Source organism: Prosopis cineraria, unplaced genomic scaffold (assembly GCF_029017545.1).
Source record: "Prosopis cineraria cultivar Desert tree isolate PC_DT_omini unplaced genomic scaffold, ASM2901754v1 PC114, whole genome shotgun sequence".
NCBI lineage: Eukaryota > Viridiplantae > Streptophyta > Magnoliopsida > Fabales > Fabaceae > Prosopis > Prosopis cineraria.
Genome location: NW_026555441.1, coordinates 49,590 through 73,272, shown reverse-complemented (window position 1 = coordinate 73,272; position 23,683 = coordinate 49,590). Strand labels below are relative to the sequence as shown.

At 31.7% G+C, this 23,683-nt stretch overlaps 2 protein-coding genes, 1 non-coding gene and 2 pseudogenes across 3 annotated transcripts; 1 reads left to right on the top strand and 4 right to left on the bottom strand.

Annotated features, from left to right (window-relative positions):
• Positions 1–34: 34 nt before the first annotated feature.
• On the bottom strand, positions 35–1,494 carry LOC129295441 (pectate lyase-like; the record flags this gene model as incomplete). Its single annotated transcript, XM_054933960.1, is given in 6 exon segments — positions 35–101; positions 103–414; positions 500–579; positions 582–852; positions 854–1,163; positions 1,256–1,494. Coding segments are annotated over 6 exon segments (1,252 nt in total), but the record flags the coding sequence as incomplete, so codon positions are not given.
• Positions 1,495–2,094: 600 nt separating this feature from the next.
• LOC129295438 (protein PELPK1-like) lies at positions 2,095–3,474 on the bottom strand. Its single transcript, XM_054933956.1, has 3 exons — positions 3,466–3,474; positions 2,615–3,151; positions 2,095–2,582 (listed from the first exon to the last, which is right to left on the bottom strand). Exons 1-3 carry the CDS (start codon positions 3,472–3,474, stop codon positions 2,379–2,381), a joined length of 750 nt encoding a protein of 249 aa, XP_054789931.1. The 3' UTR covers positions 2,095–2,378.
• Positions 3,475–7,157: 3,683 nt separating this feature from the next.
• LOC129295443 (protein PELPK1-like) lies at positions 7,158–8,120 on the bottom strand (annotated as a pseudogene).
• Positions 8,121–22,749: 14,629 nt separating this feature from the next.
• Positions 22,750–23,566, top strand: LOC129295444 (uncharacterized; annotated as a pseudogene).
• Positions 23,567–23,603: 37 nt separating this feature from the next.
• On the bottom strand, positions 23,604–23,676 carry TRNAA-AGC (transfer RNA alanine (anticodon AGC)). Its single transcript has one exon. It is a non-coding gene; the product is annotated as a tRNA-Ala (tRNA).
• Between the last annotated feature and the right edge of the window lie 7 nt (positions 23,677–23,683).

The window sequence follows — 23,683 nt, the reverse complement described above, 5'->3', positions numbered from 1 at the left end:
GGAGCTTCAATCCCTGGTCTGGGTGGTATCAAACCCTCTTTGTCGAATTTAGATTCAGTTATAGGTGTTCCCGACGGTACAAAAAAAGCTCCGTTCACAAAACTCGTCATGCTCCGTCTGCCACCGCCAGTTTTTCCACGCCGATTCCGGCGCACTCACTCTGTTTGTAACCTGCTTCGCTGCTTCGTTGTTCGGAGCACTGAACCGGTTTCCTTGGCTGAGTATGGTCGGATTCGCCGTTCCTCCGATGGCGTACATTATCCAGTTATGGTAGTCGTTGTTCACCACGTGGAACCACCCATGTCTGCACCTCGGCATCCTCTGTATCAATCCGTTCCCAAAGTGGTTGAACGCCACCGTTACCTGCATCACCCTGTCCTGTTGATACACGTCTCCTGCTCCAAACAGCATCACCTGCATTTATTTCTTCTACCTTGTTAACGAATGAATTCGTTTCCTTCATTTATCATGTCGTTGAAGCAAGTAATTAGTTACTTACATCGTTGTGTCTCGTCATGTGGCAATTTGATATGGTAATGGCGGTGGAACCCATGATGGCGTCGACTAGCCCGTCGTCGCGTTGGACATCGAGATGTGATCGATCCAGACGTTGGTGGATCCGAAGATGCTGATGGCATCGCCATCGCTTCTGGTTCTCAACCCGACATGGTCCGGAGCATCCCTCACCAGACCTCCCTTCTTTGCTTTGATATTGCGAATGCGAAGATTGTGGATGATGACGTTCTTCACGAATTGCAGGGTGAGGCCGCCACCGCTTTTTATGTGAATATTGGCTCCTCGTCCATCGATTGTCTTGTCGGAATTCACCAGCAACTCCTGTTTCAGCTTAATACACCATGCTGTGCGCAAATATGATCCACAATGGCTCCTTCTGGATCGCCGCGTACCTCAGAGTTCCCGGTTTCGGGTTAGCTACATCGACGTCGGAAGAATCTGTGACGACATAGATCTTACCGCCCAACCCGCCGGTGGTCTTGCGGCCGAAACCCATGGCACATTCGGCTAGCTTAAAGCGATTCTTCTCCCAGTCTTTGTCGCATCTCCAGCATCGATCGATTGGGTTGGTGGTCAAGCACGGTCCTTTGTGTCTCTTCTCGCTCAAGTCCCTCCCTCTACTGCTGTTTTTGGCCTCATTCATCGCCCTGCATCATCCATTCATTACGTGTTATTGTGAAAACTAAAGAAAACCCTAAATTTCCACATTCAAAAGCTTTACGTACAAGAGCTTACGTACAGATGGACATGCATATTGAGCTCTGACGTGACCTTCAAAGGGTTAGGTTCGTATGCTTCAAGAGCCACTCTCCGGGCCTGCTTAGCTTTTTCTCGGAGATAATCGTCAAAATCTCCAATGTTAGCGTCGACGAGGCATGGAACAGTAATGGCCAATGTGGCCATTAACAATAACGTAACTCTAGCTGCACTTTCTGTCATTATCTTTCCCATGCCTTCGTTGTTGTTAATTTGATCATATTTTTTGAGACTAAGAGGCTGTTTGCTTTCCTTATTAATTGCGCGGCTTTTTTATCAATTAAGTATAGAATTCCTAATTATGGATGGAGCATTAGAAGCATGTTACTATTTTTTGTTGGCTTAAAATTTATCACGGATAAGATCCCCACAAGTTTGTATTAGTGTACGTACAGTTATCCTTATTTTTCGAGAGCGACAGGTCGGTACGTAATGAATCTTACACTTTCACGCGCGAGTTTCCCCAAGAATCACAAAAGGAATCGTCTTCTACTGCTAATTGAGAAGAAAATCTAAAGATGAAGACGAGGGGGGAAAGAATCAGATACAGGCAGAAGAAAAATCATCATTCAAATGCTAAACTAGAGTCTGACTTTAATTTCCAAAAAGTTTACAATAGAACACTTTCCAGAAGTTTTTGGCAATGCATAGTACGTCCTCTGCTCAAAATCCATCCAAGTGTATTTCTCTTTCGTACGTCTTTACAGATATAAACTAAAAAGTAACACACGGACGGCAGCAAGAAGCTGAATTAAGTAACATTAGCTCAACTAAACTTTCAAATAATGATCGCAAACTACATGAACACTGTGTGAGAAGATGTAACGACAAGTTATACAGAAATTATATTACTAAATTGACTCACGAGAGCAATTTAACCCATTTATTACATCTGATGAATATAAGCTAGGGGAAATAAGTAATATCCTTGTTTAAGAAATGATAGTTCAGTGGGGTTTTGGAAATTCAGGAATCTTGGGAACGTCTGGCTTTGGCACAGCGGCAAACTCAGGCTTTGGTAATGGTGGCAGCTCAACCTTAGGAAGTTGATGCAATTCTGGCTTGGGAATTCCGGGGACTTTTGGCATTTCTGGCATAGGAATTTCTCAGACCTTAGGCAATTCTGGTTTGGGAATTTCTAGGACTTTAGGCATCTCTAGCTTGGAAATTTCAGGGACTTCTGGTAACTCTAGCTTAGGAATTTCAGGGACGTTAGGCAATTCTGACTTTGGAATTTCTGGGACTTTTGGTATGTCTGGCTTGGAAATTTCTGGGACTTTAGGCAATTCTGGCTTGGGAATTTCTGGGACCTTACGCACCTCTAGCTCGAAATTTTAGAGACTTTTGGCATCTCTGGCTCAGGAATTTCAGGGATTTCAGGAAATTCTGGCTTAGGAATTTCTAGGACTCTTTTTACTTCTGGCTTTGGCACCTCAGGCAAATTTGGCTTAGGAATTTCTGGTACTTTTACCATGGGCATCACAGGAAACTCAGGTAATTTAGGAATTTCTGGAACTTTAGGCATCCTTGGCTTTGGAATTTCAGGAAATTTTGGTAACTCTGGAGGCTTAGGAATTTCAGGGGTTTCAGGCAATTTTGGAAGTTCAGGCACTTGTAGCTTTGGAAATGGTGGCAACTCGACCTTAGGTACACGGGATAACTCTGGTTTAGGCAGTTCAGGAACTTGAGACAGCTCGAGCTTAGGGAGTGGAGGCAACTCAGGTAATTTTGGCTCTGGCAAAGATGATTCAAGAATTCTTGCCCCTTCAACCTTTACATGGCTGGTTATTGAAGAGAAACTCAAAGCAGAAGGGGTAACAATATGGCGAGAGAAGAAAAACTGTCGGAAGCCATGTAATCGTTTTCCCAATTGGTTTTTCTATGCTTGTGATTATTTTTGGAATGATATATGAGGACCTTTTATAGATGAAGTAGAAGCACACATGTACTAAAAAGTCGTGTGTAATAAACTGTTAGCTTAACTTCTCGCCTTAAATATCATTTGATCACGCACACAGAGAAAAACTTACAAGTGTAATATTTTCCAGAAACCAAATTGGCTTGTAAATTTTAATCATAGATTTTGGAAATAGTAAAGCCGACGAGATATCAGTTGGAAGCAATTGAGACTACGCTTGCATACATGCATGGGATTGATCAGGTGATGGGTTTGTGTAGTTGAACAGTCTTGACCTGTGACATCTACAACTACTTCTGGTTTAGAGGAGAAAAATTCAATATTCTCATGCTAGAGAATATATTTTAGTGGGGTTATTTCAATATAAAATATTTACTTATTAAAAACAGTGCAATAGGAAACTAAAACGTGAGGAACTTCACAGGAGGGAAAAGGAATTTGACCTCATCCACACTTGGCACTTGGTTCATATATCTATATGTATATATGGCTTTTTTCATGAGTATGATCTAAAATGCCATCAGAATGCATTGAAAATTTAAAAATTTACCATCAATAAAAAATATTAATTATGAGGTTGGTTAACTAGTTAGTTATGAGGTGTTTAGCAGGTTAAAAAATATTAAAAAAATCAATACTTCAAAATAAATAAAAGGTGTCACACACACACACAAAGGGTCACGAGGAAGGCTTTATTATAATAAGGATTGAAAGGAGAAGTTTAGATCAAATGGGTTATCATCAATCATGGCCATCGGGATACCGAACTCTACATGATCCACACGAACTTTCTTTAGACCCGGTAATTGGGTTGGTGGTTCACTTGTCGACCTTATCATTAAATGTCGTCCGGCTTAGCTCAGCTCGGAATCACATATCAGTCTTGTTTGCGTCCGTCATCTGATATTTTAATCTGAATTTTTTTATTCAAATTCAAATACATGTATGCATGTACACGCATATTTTCCGTATACATTTTATGTTGACACAGACACGTGTGCAGACCCAATTGCATGTTGATAAACCTAACACAAACAAAAATGGCTATTAAAGGTGTCAATTAAGGCTAACCCTTCAGGAGTCAAAACTTAAATTAACTGACCCTTTTAAGTTTGATTATATCTTAGGATTTTATTTTTAGCAGTTCGGTCTTGGCCCTAAGGGTTGAAGGACCGGCCCTCAGGACTTCAGTCCTATTTTTTTAAAAAATTTTTTAATTTAAAAATTTAAAAACATATTAAAATCTTAACAAGTTATTACACATTACATTAAGTCTAGAAAAATAAAATAAAATCAATTCATAGAAAAAAATTTTAAGTCTAATAAAAAAAAATAAACATTCCAAAATCAATTACACATTGGTAGCATCATCAGCTAAATTTTGATGATTTTCATTATCATCAACATTAATATGATTTGATCCTTCTTCTTGTGGATCCTCACCAGTGGCAAATATATTAAGCTTTTATATCTTCCTTCTTCATCCTCATTATTTGCAATAAATAATAAAACAAAATCATAATTTTAATGTATTTAAAGAATGCAAAAATATTCAAAGTAAGCAAATATAATGTGCGTGTCTACTATCTGGATTAGAGAGTGAGTGCTGAGTTTGAGTAATGTGATGTCTTCTTTTTGTTTATTTTTTTAGGTTGTTTTTTTCAAAAAAAATATATTAAGACTTAAAAGGGCTGGCCCTGACCTAAAAGGCAGGCCCTTTATTTTCGGACTTAACCCTTTAAGTCCAATTACCTTTTTTAAAATCAAAGCAGCAGTTTGGCTCTCAATTTTTTTGAACTTAAAAGGACCAGCCCTCTCTCTGACTTACAAACTTTAATTGACTTAGCAATGACTTGATCGCATGCTTAGCTACAAGAAAATGAAAAAAAAAAATAATGAGAGAAAAAAAATGATAATTAGGGATCCTATAAAAATATTAATAAGAATTACAAATTTTAATTAATAAAATTTAATAATAGTTCATGGTTCTTATTTATAATAAATTATATTTTATTAATTAATTTGAGATTTACAACAAACTTTAATAATATTTCAATTAATGTTACAGAGATTTTCAACTATTTTTTGTTGAATTTTTAAGCAATAGAAAAAAATAACAAGTGATTAATTTACAATTCATAGCCAACTTTTATAATTCTTAATTGATGTTACAAATAATCTCAAATGTATTTAGTAAATTTTTCAAGTAATTTATCTATATATTGAAAGAAAAAAAATTGTAAGTAATTAGCTTGTGATTCACAACTACTCTCATAAATTCCTAACTAACATTACAAATAATTTTAAATATATTTACTTAATTTTTCAAATGACTTATTTGTATAGTAACAATAAAAAATTAAGATTCTTAACTAACTTTCATAATTTCTCAATTGATATCATAAATAATTTCAAGTGTGTTTAGTATATTTTTTAATTGAATATTCATATTTTTTAAATTACATGTAAAAATTATGATCTTTTATTAAGATTTTAATAATTAATGTCTATAATTGTTATTGATAATCTTATGGGGTCCTAATTGTCATTTTTCTGAAAAGAAAAGTGAAGTTATAATAAAAAAAAGGGTGCTGTTTGAAACTGTTTTTATTTATTATTTTAAAAATTGATATTTTGTAAAACATGTTCTAAGAACAAAAAAATGATAGAAATAAATGTTTTTCTCATTCTCTTTTATTGTCTAAAACAATAATCACAAAACACGTAAAAGTTGTTTTCATTTTTTTCTTCTCTAGAATAATATTTTATTTTTTTGTTCTTCAAAACACTTTTTGAAAACATATTATCAAATAAATTTTTTTATTCTCTTGTTCTGAAAAATAGAAAACTGTTCTCAAATCAGATTTCTAAACAGGGCCATAATTGTCTTCTCTTATGTTTGGCTAGGTGAGAGAAAAATAGTAAAAAATTGTTAATTTTATATAAACAATAATTTATAAATAAATTAAAATTGAATTTTTTTTCCTCCAGAATCTCAACAAATCTAAAGAGAAAAAATTGAAAATAAAAACACGTGAATCGCACATATTATTTTTTTTCTCTCTCTCTCTCTCTCTCTCTCTCTCTCTCTCTCTCTCTCTCTCCCCTTTTTTCTTTCTAAGCAAAAACAGTATCATTTTCTTCCCACTTTTTCTTTCACCACACTTTTCTCTCCTTGCAGGCACACTAGAAACGAAGTTTGCAGTGGGCCATACGCAATTTGAAATTAGCCTTTGACGGGTATTACAGGCTTTATAATCATAAGTCACATTTTAGAATAATAAAATTTTCTTAAAACTAAATTACGTTTAAGTTTGTCCCTAAATTTCTTCAACAAAATGATTTGATATGTGGTAAGAACTTTTTTGAAAATTAGTAAATTACACTTCTTTTTAAAAATTTGTTAAAAAAAAAATCTTCGACACTATGCATCAAAAGTTAAAAAAAGCAAAACAAGAAAAGGCGGCTTAGATAAAGGATCAAGAAAATATTTTAGAACGTGGCGAACAATAGGACTGGAGGGAGTATAGCATGGTCCTGATTATCCTCACTCAATCTTCTAGTTCATTATTTGTCTGCCTCAAGCCCTCAACTCAAGCTTTCATTAAATTCATATAGTAGTCTTCACGTTTCACTTATACCCGATTTTCTTTCAAGAAAAATAAATATTCCTGTTTGTCAGATAAATTTAGGGAAAAGGTTCCCTGAAATAATAATAATAATAATAATAATAATAATACGTTTTGATCAAAACAATTCAGGCGTATTTTAGTTTATTCAGCTCGGGCTATAGGAGGTGAAATCTAAGCTTCAAAATTGCAGGCTTGGGGAAGTTATCAAAATTCATACAGCAATTAACCTTGAATTCAACTTCACTATACTAAAGACTGCTAGTCTGCTGCATGATGAATTACAAATTTGTAATCAATCAATATACATATATTGCAATAAAATTGACGGAAACATCTCAAACGAACATAACGTGTTATTTAATGACATGTAAAGTACAAACAGAGCTCAGTAGAGAACATAGCGTGTAATTTAATGACATATGAAGTACAAACAGAGCTCAATAGAGCTAATGAGATCGGAACCCGGAAGAATAAATAATCCCATGAATAGCTGCTATAAACCCATCTATCATATAGTATAAGCTATTAGATAGCTGCCCATTATTATCTCAAACAACACAATGTAGTGAAGAGTGCATCAGTTTAGTGTGGCTTTGGAATTTCAGGAAGTTTAGGTACTTCCTGGCTTTGGGTAAAGGTGGCAACTCAACTTTGGGAAGCTGAGCAATTCTGCTTTGGAATTTCCGGACTTTCAGTGTCTCAGGTTTGGGAATTTCAGGGACTTTAAGGCAATTCCGGCTTGGGAATTTCGGGACTTTAGGTATTTCTAACCTTTGGCACCTCGGGCAACTCTGGTTTAGGATTTTTGAGACTTCAGATGCTTCATCTTCGGCACCACGGGCAATTCCTGTTTAGGAATTTCTGGAATTTTAGGCATCTCTGGCTTAGGGATTTCAGGAACTTTTGGTAACTCAGGCTTAGAATTTTTCTGGGACTTTTGGCAATTCTGGTTTGGAAATTTCTGGGATTTTAGGTACTTCTAACTTTGGAAGTGGAGGCAACTCAACCTTAGGAGGCACATGAGGTAACTCTGGTTTAGGCAATTCAGGAACTTGAGGCACCTCTGGCTTAGGGAGTGGAGGCAACTCAGGTAATTTTGGGCTCTGGCAAAGATGATTCAAGAAGAATTCTTGCTCCTTCAGCCATCACATGGCTGGTCATTGGAGAGAACTCAGAAGCAGAATTGGTAATAAAATGAATGATGAAACGCGAGAAGCCATGGTATTGGAATTTCCAACTTCTTAATTACTCAGACTTCTGAATGTTTTCGATGTTGTTGTGATTGTGATTTTGAGGTGATACATGGGGGCTTTTTATAGATGGAAGCAGCAGCACATTGATAGTTATGAAGGATATATACGTGGTTATAAGTGGTAGTTCAACTTCTTATCTAAATATTGTATTGACAATTATAAACCTTTACTTGGAAATACAGCCTTTCCAGAATAGCTGTTTAAATAATCATATTGTCGATTTGTCGATTTGTCTGTTGAACAAAATTTGACTCTTGCATTTTTCCAGTTCCAAGTGCAGAGGAGATGATTCCACCAACTTTCTCATCTGTCATTTCTTGTGAAGAAGGGATTAACTCTTTCAATGTGAAGGAGGAGAAAAGGGCATAGTAGGTAACGTAGTTGGACAGAATCTTCAAACATACTGATTATCAGTCAGATTCAGCAATAAACAAGGCATAAGTCTATGTTCCTTCTTAATCTCAAGCCACAATTTGAATGTACTGTAAAAATGGGGGTGCTGCTCCTGCTACTCCTCCTACTACTCCTATTGCTCCTGCTGCTACTGCTCACAATAATAATAATAATAATAATAAGATTGCTGCAATAACATTCACATGTTTACTGTTTGTAAAATATTACAGGCAAAATGCTGACAGAACTTCAATGAATTACCAAAAAAAAAAGATATATTATGTATTTAGTTTAACATAATTTTGTGTATATGAATATTTTAATTTATTTATAGTCTCCCACAGAAAAAAAAAATAAAATCAGTGCCTGTTTGGTTAGGCAAAATCGATTTTTTCAGTTAAAAAATCAGTTAACCAAAAAAATGTCCAAACACATAATTTTCATTTAATTAATTTTTTTAAAATCAATTTTTCTTAAAAGCTGGTAATTTGAGCTTCCGTAGAAAATCGATCAAAAAGCGTTGAAAAAGATTACAAAAAATGATTCAAAAATATTATAGAAAAAGTTCAAAATTTAATAAAAATAAAACCAATAATATATTTACTTCTTAAATAAAATGTAACAACTTTAATAATATTAAATATAAATTTATTAATAATTTAATTTTGAAATGCAATGTCCTTTGTGATAATTTATATAATTAAAATTAATTCTGAATAAATTATTCAAATATCTTTAATCCTGTTAAATTTAATTTTTAAAAAATAATATCCAAACAGATTGTATTATAATATAATTAATTATAATTAAAATTTATCATTTAATTAATTACTTTTATAATTTATTATACCCAATTAAAATTCAAATGGGCACTCAGTTTTAAGTTCAACCCTGTACATGAATTCATGAATTCAATATCCAGCACCAACGGTTTGAAGAGTAAACATCTATCCTGATTGAACCTTTCCCTTCTAGTTTCTGTATATATGCAACTGCATGAACATTATTAGCATAGGCGTATTATTGAACAATATCTTCAATCCGAAATTCAAAAAGGATCAGACGGGAATCATATCAATCAATATATAGATCTTCCATGATGTTAATATTATACAAGATAATCCATCATACCACATAGCAATTTGGAGGAGGGATATATATAAACAAATTAAAATAAGCACTGAAAGTAGTGGCGCACTTTATATTTTTAAGGGTTGAGGGGTAAAAATATTCGTAAATTCTTTTGGAGGGACAATTGGATACTTTTACGTTTTCGTTAGAATTAAAAAATGGAGCAATTATGCCCGCAGTCTCAAGCTCACATTGATTGTTAAACAAAGTTGTTTGACCAAACAATATAACAGGTGGCCCTACATGGATGACATGTCACAGACACCCCTGGATTTTCCCTTTTTTTAAACCACAATTTATTATAATAATAAATAATTATTATAAAATTATTATTTTAATATTTAATAAACTAATAAATATTAAGATGTTAAAATTGAACCTAAATAGTTTGAATGAAAATTTGGTTTGAGTATTGAAAACTGTACTGAAAAAATAAAAAATAATCTGAATAATTTAAAAAAAAAGTTGAATTTAGTAAAATGAGCTAATTTTTTACATTGTAATAAATTAATTTTTGAATTGTTATTAAGAGAAGTACTTATATTTAATATCTGACTATACTTTGAATGATATTATCTCTTATAGATAAATAACTGTGCAAAATTAATAAAATAAAAAAATATTTTTTATTTACAATTTTAATATTTTCAAAACAGTTATGAACTGCTCAGATCAAAATTTATATATAAACTGTTCAAATTATATTTTAATGAGTTAATCTGTTTATATTTAATTTTAACATCTTAATATTTATTTGTTTATTAAATATTAAATAATAATGTATAATATTTATTTATTATTATAATAAATTTATAGTTTAAAAAATTTAATAAAATGATTTATAACTAAAAAAAATTTATTCTATAAATAGGATTGGAGAAAGTATATTAGTCATATTTATAAATCGCTTTTTAGAGAAAAAAATTTAATCTTTTTTGTAAGTTATTTTCATAAAAAAAGGAGTATACATATGTGTGTATATATATGACATGCAATGGTAAATTTCGACCCTTGTTAGAGTTCAAGGTTAGATTCGCATCTCGTAAGTCCCAGTATATTTTTAAATTTTTTATGTACAGTGTCTAATAAATTGTAGCATTTAAAATCTTATTTCTGTTGGCCAAGGGGAAAAAAAAACCTTATTTCTCACCCAAAAAATGCAAACATATTAATGTTTCAGGTTAAAAGCTTTAATCCAGAATCTCTGGAAGTTTAATTATAAATTATCTAATTATTTTAATAGAATATACAAATTTATAAAAGTCACCGAAATAATTCATATAATCTTTTTTTTATTTGATAACATTTATATAAATAGGGATAGGAGTAAGTCAGGCTCTTAACATGGGTCTATAACCTAACCTATTCTAAGCTTAGTGTAGCTTACTTAATAAATAGGTTCACGATAAGTTCAGACTTTTACTTTAAAACCTATTTAAGGCTTAGCCTACGATCCTAATAGGCTGGCTTATTTACACACATATAATATAATATATCACAAACACATTAGTTTTATTATTTAATTTTTAATTAATTTATTTTTTATTTTTAGTTATAGTTTCAATTATATTGGACTTGTATATTAATTTTAATGTTGTTATTTTTTTGTTATCTTGTATTATAATTGATAAGTTCTTTTAATTATTATATATTATAATTGATAAATTAGGTTATATATTGTATACTATAATAATCCTAAAGCATATTTGAGACATTTAAAACTAAAATGTAAGTGTAGGTTTATTTTTAAGTAGGCTTTTAAATAGACTTTTAGGTCAAGTTAGGCTTTAGGTAGGCTCAAATCTAAGCCATGAAAAAAGGCTTATGCAAGTTTTAGATTAAGTTTAGGCTTTTAATTTACCATATAGACTCAAGTCTATTTAGTCAAAGTTTAGCTCGACCTAACCAATTTTCATCCTTACATATAATTTTTTTAATTCCTTTTTTTTGCCAAAATATAATCTTTTAATGAAAGCAATCGATTCTTTCAAGTTATTAGCAAGAGAATGTAATGTCACACTTGTAATTTTATTCACATACAGAATCCCGATTGTTACATCTAAAGTTAGTAATATTAATTTGCTGATATTACTAGATTTCAGTTGTTTCATAAGGGAAAAAAAATTACCTACTTTGTTTAAATTCAAGAAAACATTGATGTTTTTAAATCATCCCATCTTTTCCTAGATAGCACTTTTCTCAATGGAAAAAACACAACTATTGGTCTTATAGTTTTAACATGTTTTGATAGGAGTTTTACTTCTAGTCCTTCTAATTTATCTTATCTACAACTTTAGTTTCTTTATCTATGAGTATGCCCAAAAGAACGGTGAAAGGACGCTAACAATATTAAATATGATGATACGTAACTAACGTGATTGATATTTATGTTGAAATAGGGGAAATATTATTGAATGGATTGAAACATGAAACAGAACAAAGTAAATAATTAATGATATTATTATGTTGAATCACAATTCCACTTCAATATATAATAATGTTAGTCAGATGTTAACATATTCAATACATTTAGTACCATCACATTGTCCTTTTAATTATATATATTAATTACAACTAAAAAATATATTAATCACAATTTTAAAAAGGTTTTTTTAAAGAAAATATATTATTTACTACTTACATGCTGCAAATGATATTATAAGTAGAAATACTATAATCTTATAAAACTTGTCCCATGTAGGGTTGTAAATGTGCCAGTTCTCTAGTAAGGATCTATAACATAACTTACTTCAAACCTAAACTAACTTATTTATTAAATAAACTCAGGCCAGGTTCAAGCAATTTATTAGGCCTATTTAGTTAATAAGTCAGGCCTATTTTTACAAAACCTAACCTATAAACCTGATAGACGAGCCTATTTATATATATTATTATGTAATATATTACACACATTAGTTTCATTGTTTGATTTTTAATCAATATATTCTTTTTTATTTTTAATTATGTTTTAGATTGGACTAATATATTAATTTAACATTGTTACTTTATTGTTGTATTGTAATTGATAAGTCATCTTAATTATAATATATTAAAATTGATAAATCATGTTATTTATATACTTTAATAGTCCTAAAACATATTTGAGATGTTTAAAATTAATACATAAGCTTGTTTAAAAGGCTTACTTTTAAGAATATTTTTAAATAGACTTTCAAGCCAAGTCAAGTTATAGGTAGGCTCATACTTAAGCCATAAAAAATAGCCTTATATAAGCTTTAGTCTAAACACAGGCCTCTTACTGACCACACAAGTTAAGCCTATTTAGCTAAAATCTAACTTGGCCTAGTCTATTTTTATCCATTGTTTTATGCAAAGAAATATTAAAAAAATCTCAGTCCTATATATAAATAATTTTTTTAAAACAATAACCATGCTTTTTTTATATTGCTCTACTGTTTGTAACATCATGAAAATTTAACCTCCTATTAATTAAATTAATTAAATATAATTAAATGAGAATTAGTGTAGTGTGTGGACAAAGAGGACTAATGAGTGTTTTAGGTTGTGTTTTCAACCCTAAATGTAGGTTTGGAGTAAGGTCGGTCACTCAGATCTTAAAATGGGAGAAAAATAAGAGAAAATGGCTTTGTGTCATATGTCGTAGCGTGTGCACAGCACGTCGCAGCATGTGCCACAGCTTTGAATCTCCAAGCCCTAATAAAGATAAACTTATGCTTTTCATTCCCTGTCTCAGACCTCTTTACCTCCTTTTATTTTTTTAGAGCTGATTCATGACATTATTACTATCAAGTTTTGTAAGTGTGCCATGAGGCAGCATATAACATAGAGAGGGTTCCTTTGTGTTTCTATTGGCTAATTTGTATCATGTTTTGAAAAACATAAATGAGGCTATGATAAGTTTTTAATTTATATCATGATAATGAATAGTTATGCTTTGTTGGGAAAAACTTGATTTATATGTGAGAAAAGTGATGATATGATGTTGTGGGCGGTATGATGTAAATATATGATGATAAAATGAAAAATGAACTTATGACACATGGAATGCTGTGTAGTATATGTGTTTGATGCAATGATGATATGTGGTTTTGTACATGATGCTCACATGTTGTAGCTTGATGAATATATGAGAATAAGCTTACTATTGTGATTTGTAAACATGTGGATATGTAAGCATGAGTGATTGCATGATTGTATTGGCAAGAGTTTGCCAAGCTAGAGGAGTAGAGATAAAAACCCACTTGGTATTAGTGATTTATCGTTGAAATCAAAAGCTAGCCTAACTATCTATTGTTGGAATCGAAAAGTAACCACTGTCCTACTGTTTGTTGAGCGAATGTCCCATTGTTTATCGAGGGACTTAAACCTAACTATCTCTACCTGTTTGTTAAAGAGACTAACTTAAGGTTTACAACATCCCAGGGATTCAAGAGTGGGGGAAGCCATGGTTTAAGAGTGAGAATTGTGACCTTAGCTAGCTTGCTTCTCACAATTGATGAGTTTAGATAGTCCATTGATATAGATAGAGCCCTATTTGATTGATAACATATAGTTTCAGTCAGAAGATATAAGAAGGATATAAGGTTGGTTGGATTATACATATTATCCGATATGTCATATGATTGTTAAGTTTGTAATATTTGAGTTGTAATATTTGAGTTGGCCATTGTCATATGATTGTTATTATTGTAGCAATGTGCATTGTATATTTGATTTAGCTACTGTCATATAGGTGTTAGTATTGTGACAATGTACTTTGTGATTTGATTCATGGAAAGATGAAATATGATGATTATATGAAATTACTTGAGATATTTGTGAAATTGTTTGATATGTGATTGTACATCTCATATTTGATTTATTTTAAAAATGTCAATTAATATTCAATTACATAGGATAGAGGAACCTTGGTTATTAAATGTTTGTATTTATCCTCTCTTTTAACATTTTATAGGCTCTAGCTTAGGATGAGAAAAGGGAAAAGCACTTGAGGCATAGGACTATATGTTCCTATAGTAGGCCTTAACTTAGTTTATTTTATGTGTAATGTAATATTGATATTGCTAACTAGGATTTTATGTTTTGAGTTCATGCACTTTACTTGCATCAATTACTTGTTGAGTTGATATTTGTATTTTGAGCCTTAGTATTATGTAATGTGAAATGATAATATCGATAAGGCAAAATTACTAGTGCAAGTAAGGCATAAGAGATGGGTATGAATGTGAATGCATGAAATAGAATTTATTATAACATATATGTAATGCTAGATCTTCTCATTCTGTTTGATGTTCGTGAGGAATGGGAGTTGAAAATAAGATCTATGTGTTACTTTATGTATATAGTATTTTGCACAAGTTTATCTAGGTCCATTGAGTGTGGTTCAAGTATTAGTGGTAGTTTTTGGCACATGTATTAGTTTTTTAGATGCCTAGGTGATATGAAAAGTGTGAGGAGTGGAGAAAATATGTTTTGATTTTCAACTTTCTTGTGTAAATTTGTTTGGGAGTAAAACCTATGCTATTAGCTAGGTTTTGAATGGAACTTTTCATAAACATCTATTTCACCTTAATCAGATGTCGGATAAAAAAATGCCCCTTGCTGCTATCAATTTTGTGAGGCATGTCGCCACACGTTACACAGAGAGGAGCATGCCATGGCATGTGCTTGCCATGTTGTAGAGCCTGCCTTTATTTCGTAGAGTCTTAGACTTTCTAAATTTTCTTGCAATACTTTTGATGTAAAATGATATCCCATGCTTTCACAATTATTTGAAATTTTATTTTGGATCAATTGATGTCCTTGGAAATGATCTTGAATGGTTTGAAAACTTGGGATCTCAATTTCTAAAAGAATATAACTTGAATTCAAAAGTATTTTGAGAATGAGTAACCATAGTAGGGTAACTCGTCGAGATTAATCCTATGATTACCTAAGAGTGTCATAAATAAATGTGAATCAGTAAGGAAGACCTAAGACTTTATAGTATTAACCTAAACAAATGTTTGATTGTTAAATCAAATGATTTGACCAATAAATTACATATGTTATAGGCTTCTTCATTCATCACCTCCCTCATTCTTCTTTTTCTTCTTCCCGAGTCAATGTTGAATTCAGTGCAATGTAATGCTATGAAAAGCTTAAAACTTAAAGTTAGCATTTATCTCCACTCTAATTTGTCTTCAACTTAGGTCTAATAGGACCTTCTCTTTAAACAACTCATTTGGCAAAATTGAAACTTCTAAAACCCACTTCTAAAATACTCTAACAACACATTTCCCAGTTAAAAAGTAAGCCAAAAATAGCCCCATAAGATAAATCAAGAGCATAAGCACTACCAAGATAAAATAGAGTAAGCAACAAGCAACTACTATAGCCAAAGGAAATGTAGACAAGTATAAGTGAAACACTAAAGCTTAAAGGATTAAACAACAAAGATGCAAGAAAAATAAAACATGCAGAGACAACCTAGGCCTATGGAATAGATGCAAATAGCAAGGGAGAGTTACCTTGGCTAAAATCAAGTAAGAACCAAAACACCAAGTCACGAGCAACCAAAAGGGTGATATGTAAAAGTTATCGTTCGCGTACTATTAACCTCTAAATTTCATATCATTTAAGCACATTTTCCTTAGTTTTTTAATATACTATGGCACAATTATACATATTTTAAATACTCAAGTTAGAAAAATGTGCATATTATCTCGGAAAATCAAACCGTGGCTTTTGAAGCTAATTTATTAATATTTTTAGTTTAAGGTTTAGTTGGATGCATTTTGGATTTTGTTGATTTTTTAGAAGGCTTTTGGATGAAAAAATCAAGTACATAAATGCTAAGTTTCATTAACACTAAAAATAATAAAATTGTTAAAGTCATCCCAAAGTCGCAACTTTGTGTCATGACTTTCGACACGATAACAAAACAAAACATTTTATTTAGCTAGTAAAATTAGGATTTTGGAGTATATATGACCTATTTTTTACTTTGGCCACCATTCTGGACTTATTGGGAGCTTTGGGTATGTTAGGGCATGAATTTTAGTCGAAAGTGAGCTTAGGTTTAAAGATTGAGAGAGATTTTGGCTATATATCTTGGTTCTTCTTCTCCATTCTCCTTCCTTTTTGTTTTTCAATATTTGTGTTGATATATTTGTATTTTCTCATGGGTTTTATGAACATTTATAGCTAAACCCTTGATTTAAGATTATTTTGAACCCTTTGTATGGATTAGATACTCATTTTCTCTTTGTGTGTGATTAATGATGTGATTATATTAATTTTTCTCTATACTTAATGCTTCTAAATGTTTGATCATAATTTAGATGTTAGGTTCATTTGGGTAATGCTTGAGAGAGCTAGCTTAAATGTAGAGCTTGGGTAAAATTATGTGAGAACTTAAAATTTACAAGTTGAATGGATGGTTTTTTTTTTTAATGAGACAGAGATACACTTATTAACCTCACATAGTCATATAGGATTTGCAAGGAAAATTAGAGTTCAATTAGTTAATGAAGAGATTAAGGGATTAATTAAAATGAACACTTACTTGGAGACTGGAGAGAGCATTTGTGAGTAATTTAGTATCTTTGATTAGCATAATTTATCATTAAGAGCAAAATATATTAGGGGTTGATTAAATATTCTTGAAGTATAAGGGAGAATAAATAATCCTAAGCTTAATTACTTTCAAAAAGTCTTATCTTTGTTTTCATATTTTTTCACTCATTTAGTTTTATTTTGAACACCAATCACATTTTGAATTTTCTCAACTTAATTGAATTTGCAATGTATTTTATTTGACCATATTTTTAATACAAATCTCCGTAGGAATGATACTTTACTTACTCTATATTACTTACTATGACATGTGCACTTGCAAAGCGTAACACATACCACCTCCTATTTAAATAAACTTCCCCAACATAGGTTTCTCATGAATACAAGGCCATACACACCAACTACGTTCCTCCTCCATATGCGATGCATTGCGATCTGGTGATCCTTTAATATTGCAATGCATCTCTGAATGCTTGGGTATGGGGAAATATTTTAAAGTGTGAAGCCTCAAATTTTTTTGACATTTCACTTACCCAAACAATACTTATGAAATAGTGGAAAGAAGTTGTTGGCATGAACAAAGAAGGGAAGAGCTCATAAATGAACCCCTTAGTGGCAATAAATCGACTCCTTGCAGACTTAGCAGTGACATATGGAAAGAATGAAGGAGGAAGAAGAGGATTGTGGTATATTAAATTGAGATTGTAGGTAGTACTATGATGAGCATTTACATGCACACACACTCATTGATGTTGAACTAGAAAGTAGGGGAAGAGCGATGGGGAAGGAAGATGAAAGAAGAGGAGAGAAGGAGAAAGAGAAAACACCTACCATATAGAGAAACCTTGAGTTAGAGAGAGTAGAGCATCATATGGCTAATAAAGTCAAAAGTGATTATCGTAAAATGGTGACACAACAAGAAGGCCAAATTGCTTCATTTTTTAAAGTTTCTGGGTAACATTGCTCCAAACAAAGTTTAGAATACTAGGGGCCTAAAATATCTTCCTTATCTTATCATGATTAACTCCAAAATCTATGGTAATCAAGGAATTAACCCTTAAGTGATTACCATGTTTGTAATTTGAAATAATGGGATCTCAAGTTTTTATATTTTAAAGAAAATCGAAATCACTTATTAAACTTTTAATAAAAGTAAAATAATATTTGAAAGCATGAGATACTTCAGAAAAATGCAATAGGGTAAAATAGAAAAACATCACAATCTTAAAAAATAGAGTAATATGCCACAGCTTGTACACAGTGCGCTGTGGATTGCCACTCTTTATGCCAAGCACTACGGCGTGTTGCACGATATCAAACAACACAATAAGTAACTTTTGGTGTGCCTCATTTTTTCATTTAACATCTGAATGAGATGATCTAGGTATTTACGAAAAGCTCTCAACATAAACTAGCTAATGGCATACATTTTTGTTTTATAATAGCATGGATTTTACTTTTAAATTAAGTCACACAATGAAGTTGGACACCCAAATATATTTTCATAACTTTCACAATTAAACGGTGTCCAAAACCCTAAACTTGTGCCAAAAGCTATTCCTAATACCCAGACCATACTTATTGGACCTAGAACTACCTATACAACACACCATATACACGTATATACTACCATATCAAATTTTCACTCCTTAACCCCTTACTACCAAAAGCAAAAAAAGGAGGTTTGGGCATTGCATTTTACAATAAATCATCCATATTATGTTTAAATCAATCTTAATACACTTGTACTACTATTTTAACCTATAAATATTTACAGGTTATATAAACAATATCTCAAGGCTTAAAATACATTCTAAACATAATAAACAACTATATAGTACAAGTATAAACAAAACGCATCCTAATTAGCAATATACTTATCCATTACATAAAATAATTAAGAATGAGAGTTTTACAATAGGAACCCTAAATTCTTAAGCCTTTTAAAGCTTTTTCCCTTTCTACACATGAGCAAGAGCCTAAAAAATATTGAAATAGAGGGGTGAGTCTAGTCACTTAGCAACCAAGATACACCTACCCTATGTAGTTGTATATTAATTGAATAAACACACATAAAGTGAATTAATTACTCAAAAACATAAAATTGCATATGGTCCAAGTTATAATCTCACAATTCATTTCAATTTCACATGCATAATCTCTGTTGTAGAGTACATTACCACAAGACACACAGATATATGATAATGACTCAAATTATTATGACGACTTGTCACAAACTTAAACAATCATGTGACATGTCAAATGATTATATAAGTATGATCAAACCGCTTTATACCCTTCTTATATCTTCTCATTGAAATTATGGCTTGTAATGTCAAACAGGGCTCTGTCCGTATGACTAGACTATCAAAGTTAATCAATTGTAAGGTATGACCTAACTAAAGATCACAAGACTCATTCTCAAACCATAATTTCCCCCACTCTCAAATCTCTAAGATATCATATACCCTAAGCTAATCTCCTCAATAAATTGGTAGAGATAGTTAGGTTCTAGTCCCTCAACAAACTATGGAACAGTCTCTTGATAAATTATGGGACAAGGCTATACTCTCATGCACCGAAAGGCAGTCAAAAACACTATATGGATTTTAACTACTTCTCTCTTTAGGCGAACTTTCACCAATTGATCATGCAATATACAACGCTCACTCATTTTCACAATTCCATTTATTCAATATTAACACATTAAGCTTAAGATGATAACCATATTGTTTTCACAGACATTCTTCACTTTACTACATCATCAATTTCTTCATCATTGCATAATTATCACGTCACATAACATCATACTTCTCATCCCAAAACATGTACATAATCAAAATTTTGAAAATCACTTTAACTTTAATTGCACATTTCAAATCAAAATAAAACATTGCGTACTTACAATTCAATCAGTCAACAAGGCTCATGACATGTTCTCATGTTCACAATTAAATCATACAAGCGAATATGCACATTTTCATAATTAACACAATTAACAAATAATTACCCAAAATAGGATTTCCCTAGTTATCTCAAACCTTTGAGAAGTTAAAAGTTTACTCTTCAATAATTAGCTTTCAAACTTGCTTCCTTAGCCAAAAGTGGTGCTCGAATGATTAATCTATAATTAATCAAGTCCAACCTCAATTAATATTGCTACAAAATATATTTAACTCTTATTTTCCATTTTTAAAATATCTAATGCCATATTTCTCATATTTATGCCTACCATTAAGTTTATTAACTCTTTTTAGTTTCATAATCATCGATGAATCATTAAACATCTATTAATGACATTTCAACTCCTCCAACAACCTTCATTAATGCCATTTTTAGATATTTATGGCATTCACCAACCAACAACTTTTAAAACCATTAATAATTATTTTAAATACTATAAACAACTTCCATTAACTCCATTTGAGTTAATAGGTTCAAACTCATAATTTATATAAATTGACAATAACCTCCCACTATCAAAACCTAATAAAAAACCTCAAGAAAATGGAAGAGAAAGGGAGATTAAAGCTTCTTGCTTGCTCTTCATTTTTATTTTCTTTCCTTTCTAATTTTCACATCAGTTCATGACTAAAAGATTATATAATTTAGCCATAAGCCGTGACGCATGACACAGAGAGGTCATTCTCTTTCGTTTGTCATTTGCATAATGCAACATGTGGCACAAAGACACTTCCTTCATGTTCTCTCTTTCTTTCAATGTGGCCCGACTTCACTTCGAACCCATAATTAGGGCTAAAATCACCTTCGAATACACTTATTGGACCTCTCCAACTATACACCACGTCAATCATCAATAATCATGATTAAACTTAGTTAATTAGGGTCAAATTTTCCTAGGATGTTACAGCGCCCGTATGAGAAAAGTTTTAGGACATTTTGCCCTTTTGCCCATTATTTTTTTAATAATATTCATGATTTGATTATCTTTTATTGATTTTAATAATATAGTCAGAAGCATGAAATATTAACTAGGGAGAATTGCATTGCAAGCCCTAAAAGCTAGCATATTTATAGGCCCAATAAAATATGAAATAATTCTCCCTATTAACTATATTCTCCCCTCCCCCTTAAAATGGAGCAAATACAAACCCCTATACAACCACCTTTTTAATTACATGAGGTATGGAACTCGTAACCTTCTTGTTTCAAAGGAATATGAGGTGGCATTCAACTATGAGTCTTCTGTTAGCCGTCTTCCTTTATTGTTTGGGAGAGAACGATAGTTAGATTATGAAAGAATGAATTAATGACATTTAAATTTTTGGTAAAATGTTTTAAAACATAAATTATAAATATCAATTTAAATAATTATAAATAAAATTATTGTTACAATCTAAGAGTTATATTTAAATTTAAATACTTATTTAAATTAAAATACTAAATTTGTAATTATTTGAATTATATTTTTGACTTTTTTAAATTTATCAAGTACTTATCTGTCATTAATTTAATACCAAGACATAAGTCTCTTTTGTCCCTATTTTAATAGGTAAAGGTGCATTTTTATTCTTGAAATATTTTTTGAAGAGCACTCAGCACTTTAACATTTTGTTGAAGCAATTTTATTCTTCTTTTTATTTTTAAGCATTTAATCTCAAAATAAGAAATTGTATTGATAATAAAGTATCAAAAAAGTATATTCAATTAACAATTAAATAGAAATGGATAAACAAATAATGAATTTCATCATTTTTATGGTTACTTCTTAAATGGCGACGTCCTCTCTATACATCAAAGCTCCTTCTCTCATTTAATTAATGTTATTATTAATTTATACAGTTCACACCTTTTAGCTCCACCCATAAAATAACAAGTTATTAAAATAGAGTATTTTTATCATTTCTATCAAATTTTTAACACTTAATGTTTAAGGTCAACATTAAAATTTTAATAAAAAAATAAAAATATTTTATTTTAATAATTTTAAAAATAAAATTATTTTAATAAAATATTAAAATATTGAATGGCCATCTAAAAAAATATTTTAAAAGCAGAACATCCTCGAACTTTATTTAATCAATCAGTGCGGCGCACTTGCTCCGAAATGCCCTTGGTGGGCCCTCCTATGGTCCTCGTCAAACTCAAAAGTCCCGAGAAGCATCGTGGCAGTTTCGACGACCGAGTGACGTCAGGCGTATAAAGAATTAAAGATAGGCACATTGATTGCATACTTTTTCATTCAAATTATAAAATATTTTTTAAAAAATTTAATTTTTTAAAATATAAAACTTTAAAAAAATTTTATTCTACTATTATTATTTTTTATAATTAATTTTTATCTTTTTAATATATATTAAATGGTGAGTATTTTAAAAATTTATATTTTTATTTTAAAAAAAATAAAATTATTAAATATATATAATAAAGTTTATTAATATATAAAGTATTTTTTTTTATATTTACAAAGATGCAGGAAAATTACATAAAAGCAAAGGAGGTTGTTGGTTAAAAAAAAAAAAAAAAAGGCAAAAGCAGGTTTCCGAGATGTTTCATTGTTCCGCGGAGAAAGTCCGTGCAAGGTTCGTTGCAATTTCTCGGCATCTACTTGAACCGAATGTCACCCCTCTTAAAGGGCAACGAAAGGCTCGTCCCCGAGCACACTGTCCCTGCTGGCACACAGACACAAGTTCCATAGCCAAACCCTCATAACCATCTCTCTGCTCCACTCCCCTTAAAAACAATGCCAAGAACAATGGCAATCGTTGAGGAAAAGAGATCAGCTCCTCTCCCTATCACTAATTCCGATCCCGAAATCAAAATTCGCAGCGTGCTCCCAATTTTCGGTGTGATCAACATGACAATTAGCTGCGCCACAACAATCTACCGCGCCTACATAAACGGAGACATTCCGATGATAGTGTTCATCGTTTACGTGTTTTTCGGCACCTTCTTGGTGGATTATTGGTTCCGATTGTACAGTACGCTTTCCCCATCCGAGCATTCCTCGGAAACGCCATTACCTGAAAATCGGCATATGGGTCTTGGTAAGCTCCATCATGTTGGGCTTCGCTTACGAACTCTCGACTTTTTTGAGCCTCGCCATGTCTGTCTCCTTCTTTACTCTTGTACTCTGCGGCAATTCCCTGCTTTTCTATGTCTATTTCATTTGGGATGGTGAGGGGAAGAGCGCACACGCTAATAAGGCTGCGAACGCGGAGAACAGGAAAAGAAGCCTTTGCTGGAGCCTGTAGCTAAAGTCTAGAACTCCTTGGTCACAACATAAAATAATGGAATCTAAACTCATATATAAGGGATGTAACCTTCAACTTCAAGCCTTTTGTCCTAATGCTTTTGTTTTAATTACTACACTGGCTTTTGTTGTTAAGTGAGCCTGGCTATATTATATTATGATTTTATTGTACACTACTTTCCGTTTAATATAATATTATTTTATTATTTTATTACTCATTGGTCAAAAAAAAAGTGGGAAATTAAGCAACATGGAGATGCGGGGTATCGATCCCCGTACCTCTCACATGCTAAGCGAGCGCTCTACCATCTGAGCTACATCCCCGATTTGT

Excerpts from the sequence above, each read along its gene's own strand:
- LOC129295438 (XM_054933956.1), bottom strand. Across the intron at positions 2,583-2,614 it reads CTGAGCCAGAGATGCCAAAA|GTCCCAGAAATTCCCAAGCC; the intron begins GTCTCTAAAATT and ends GAGGTGCGTAAG.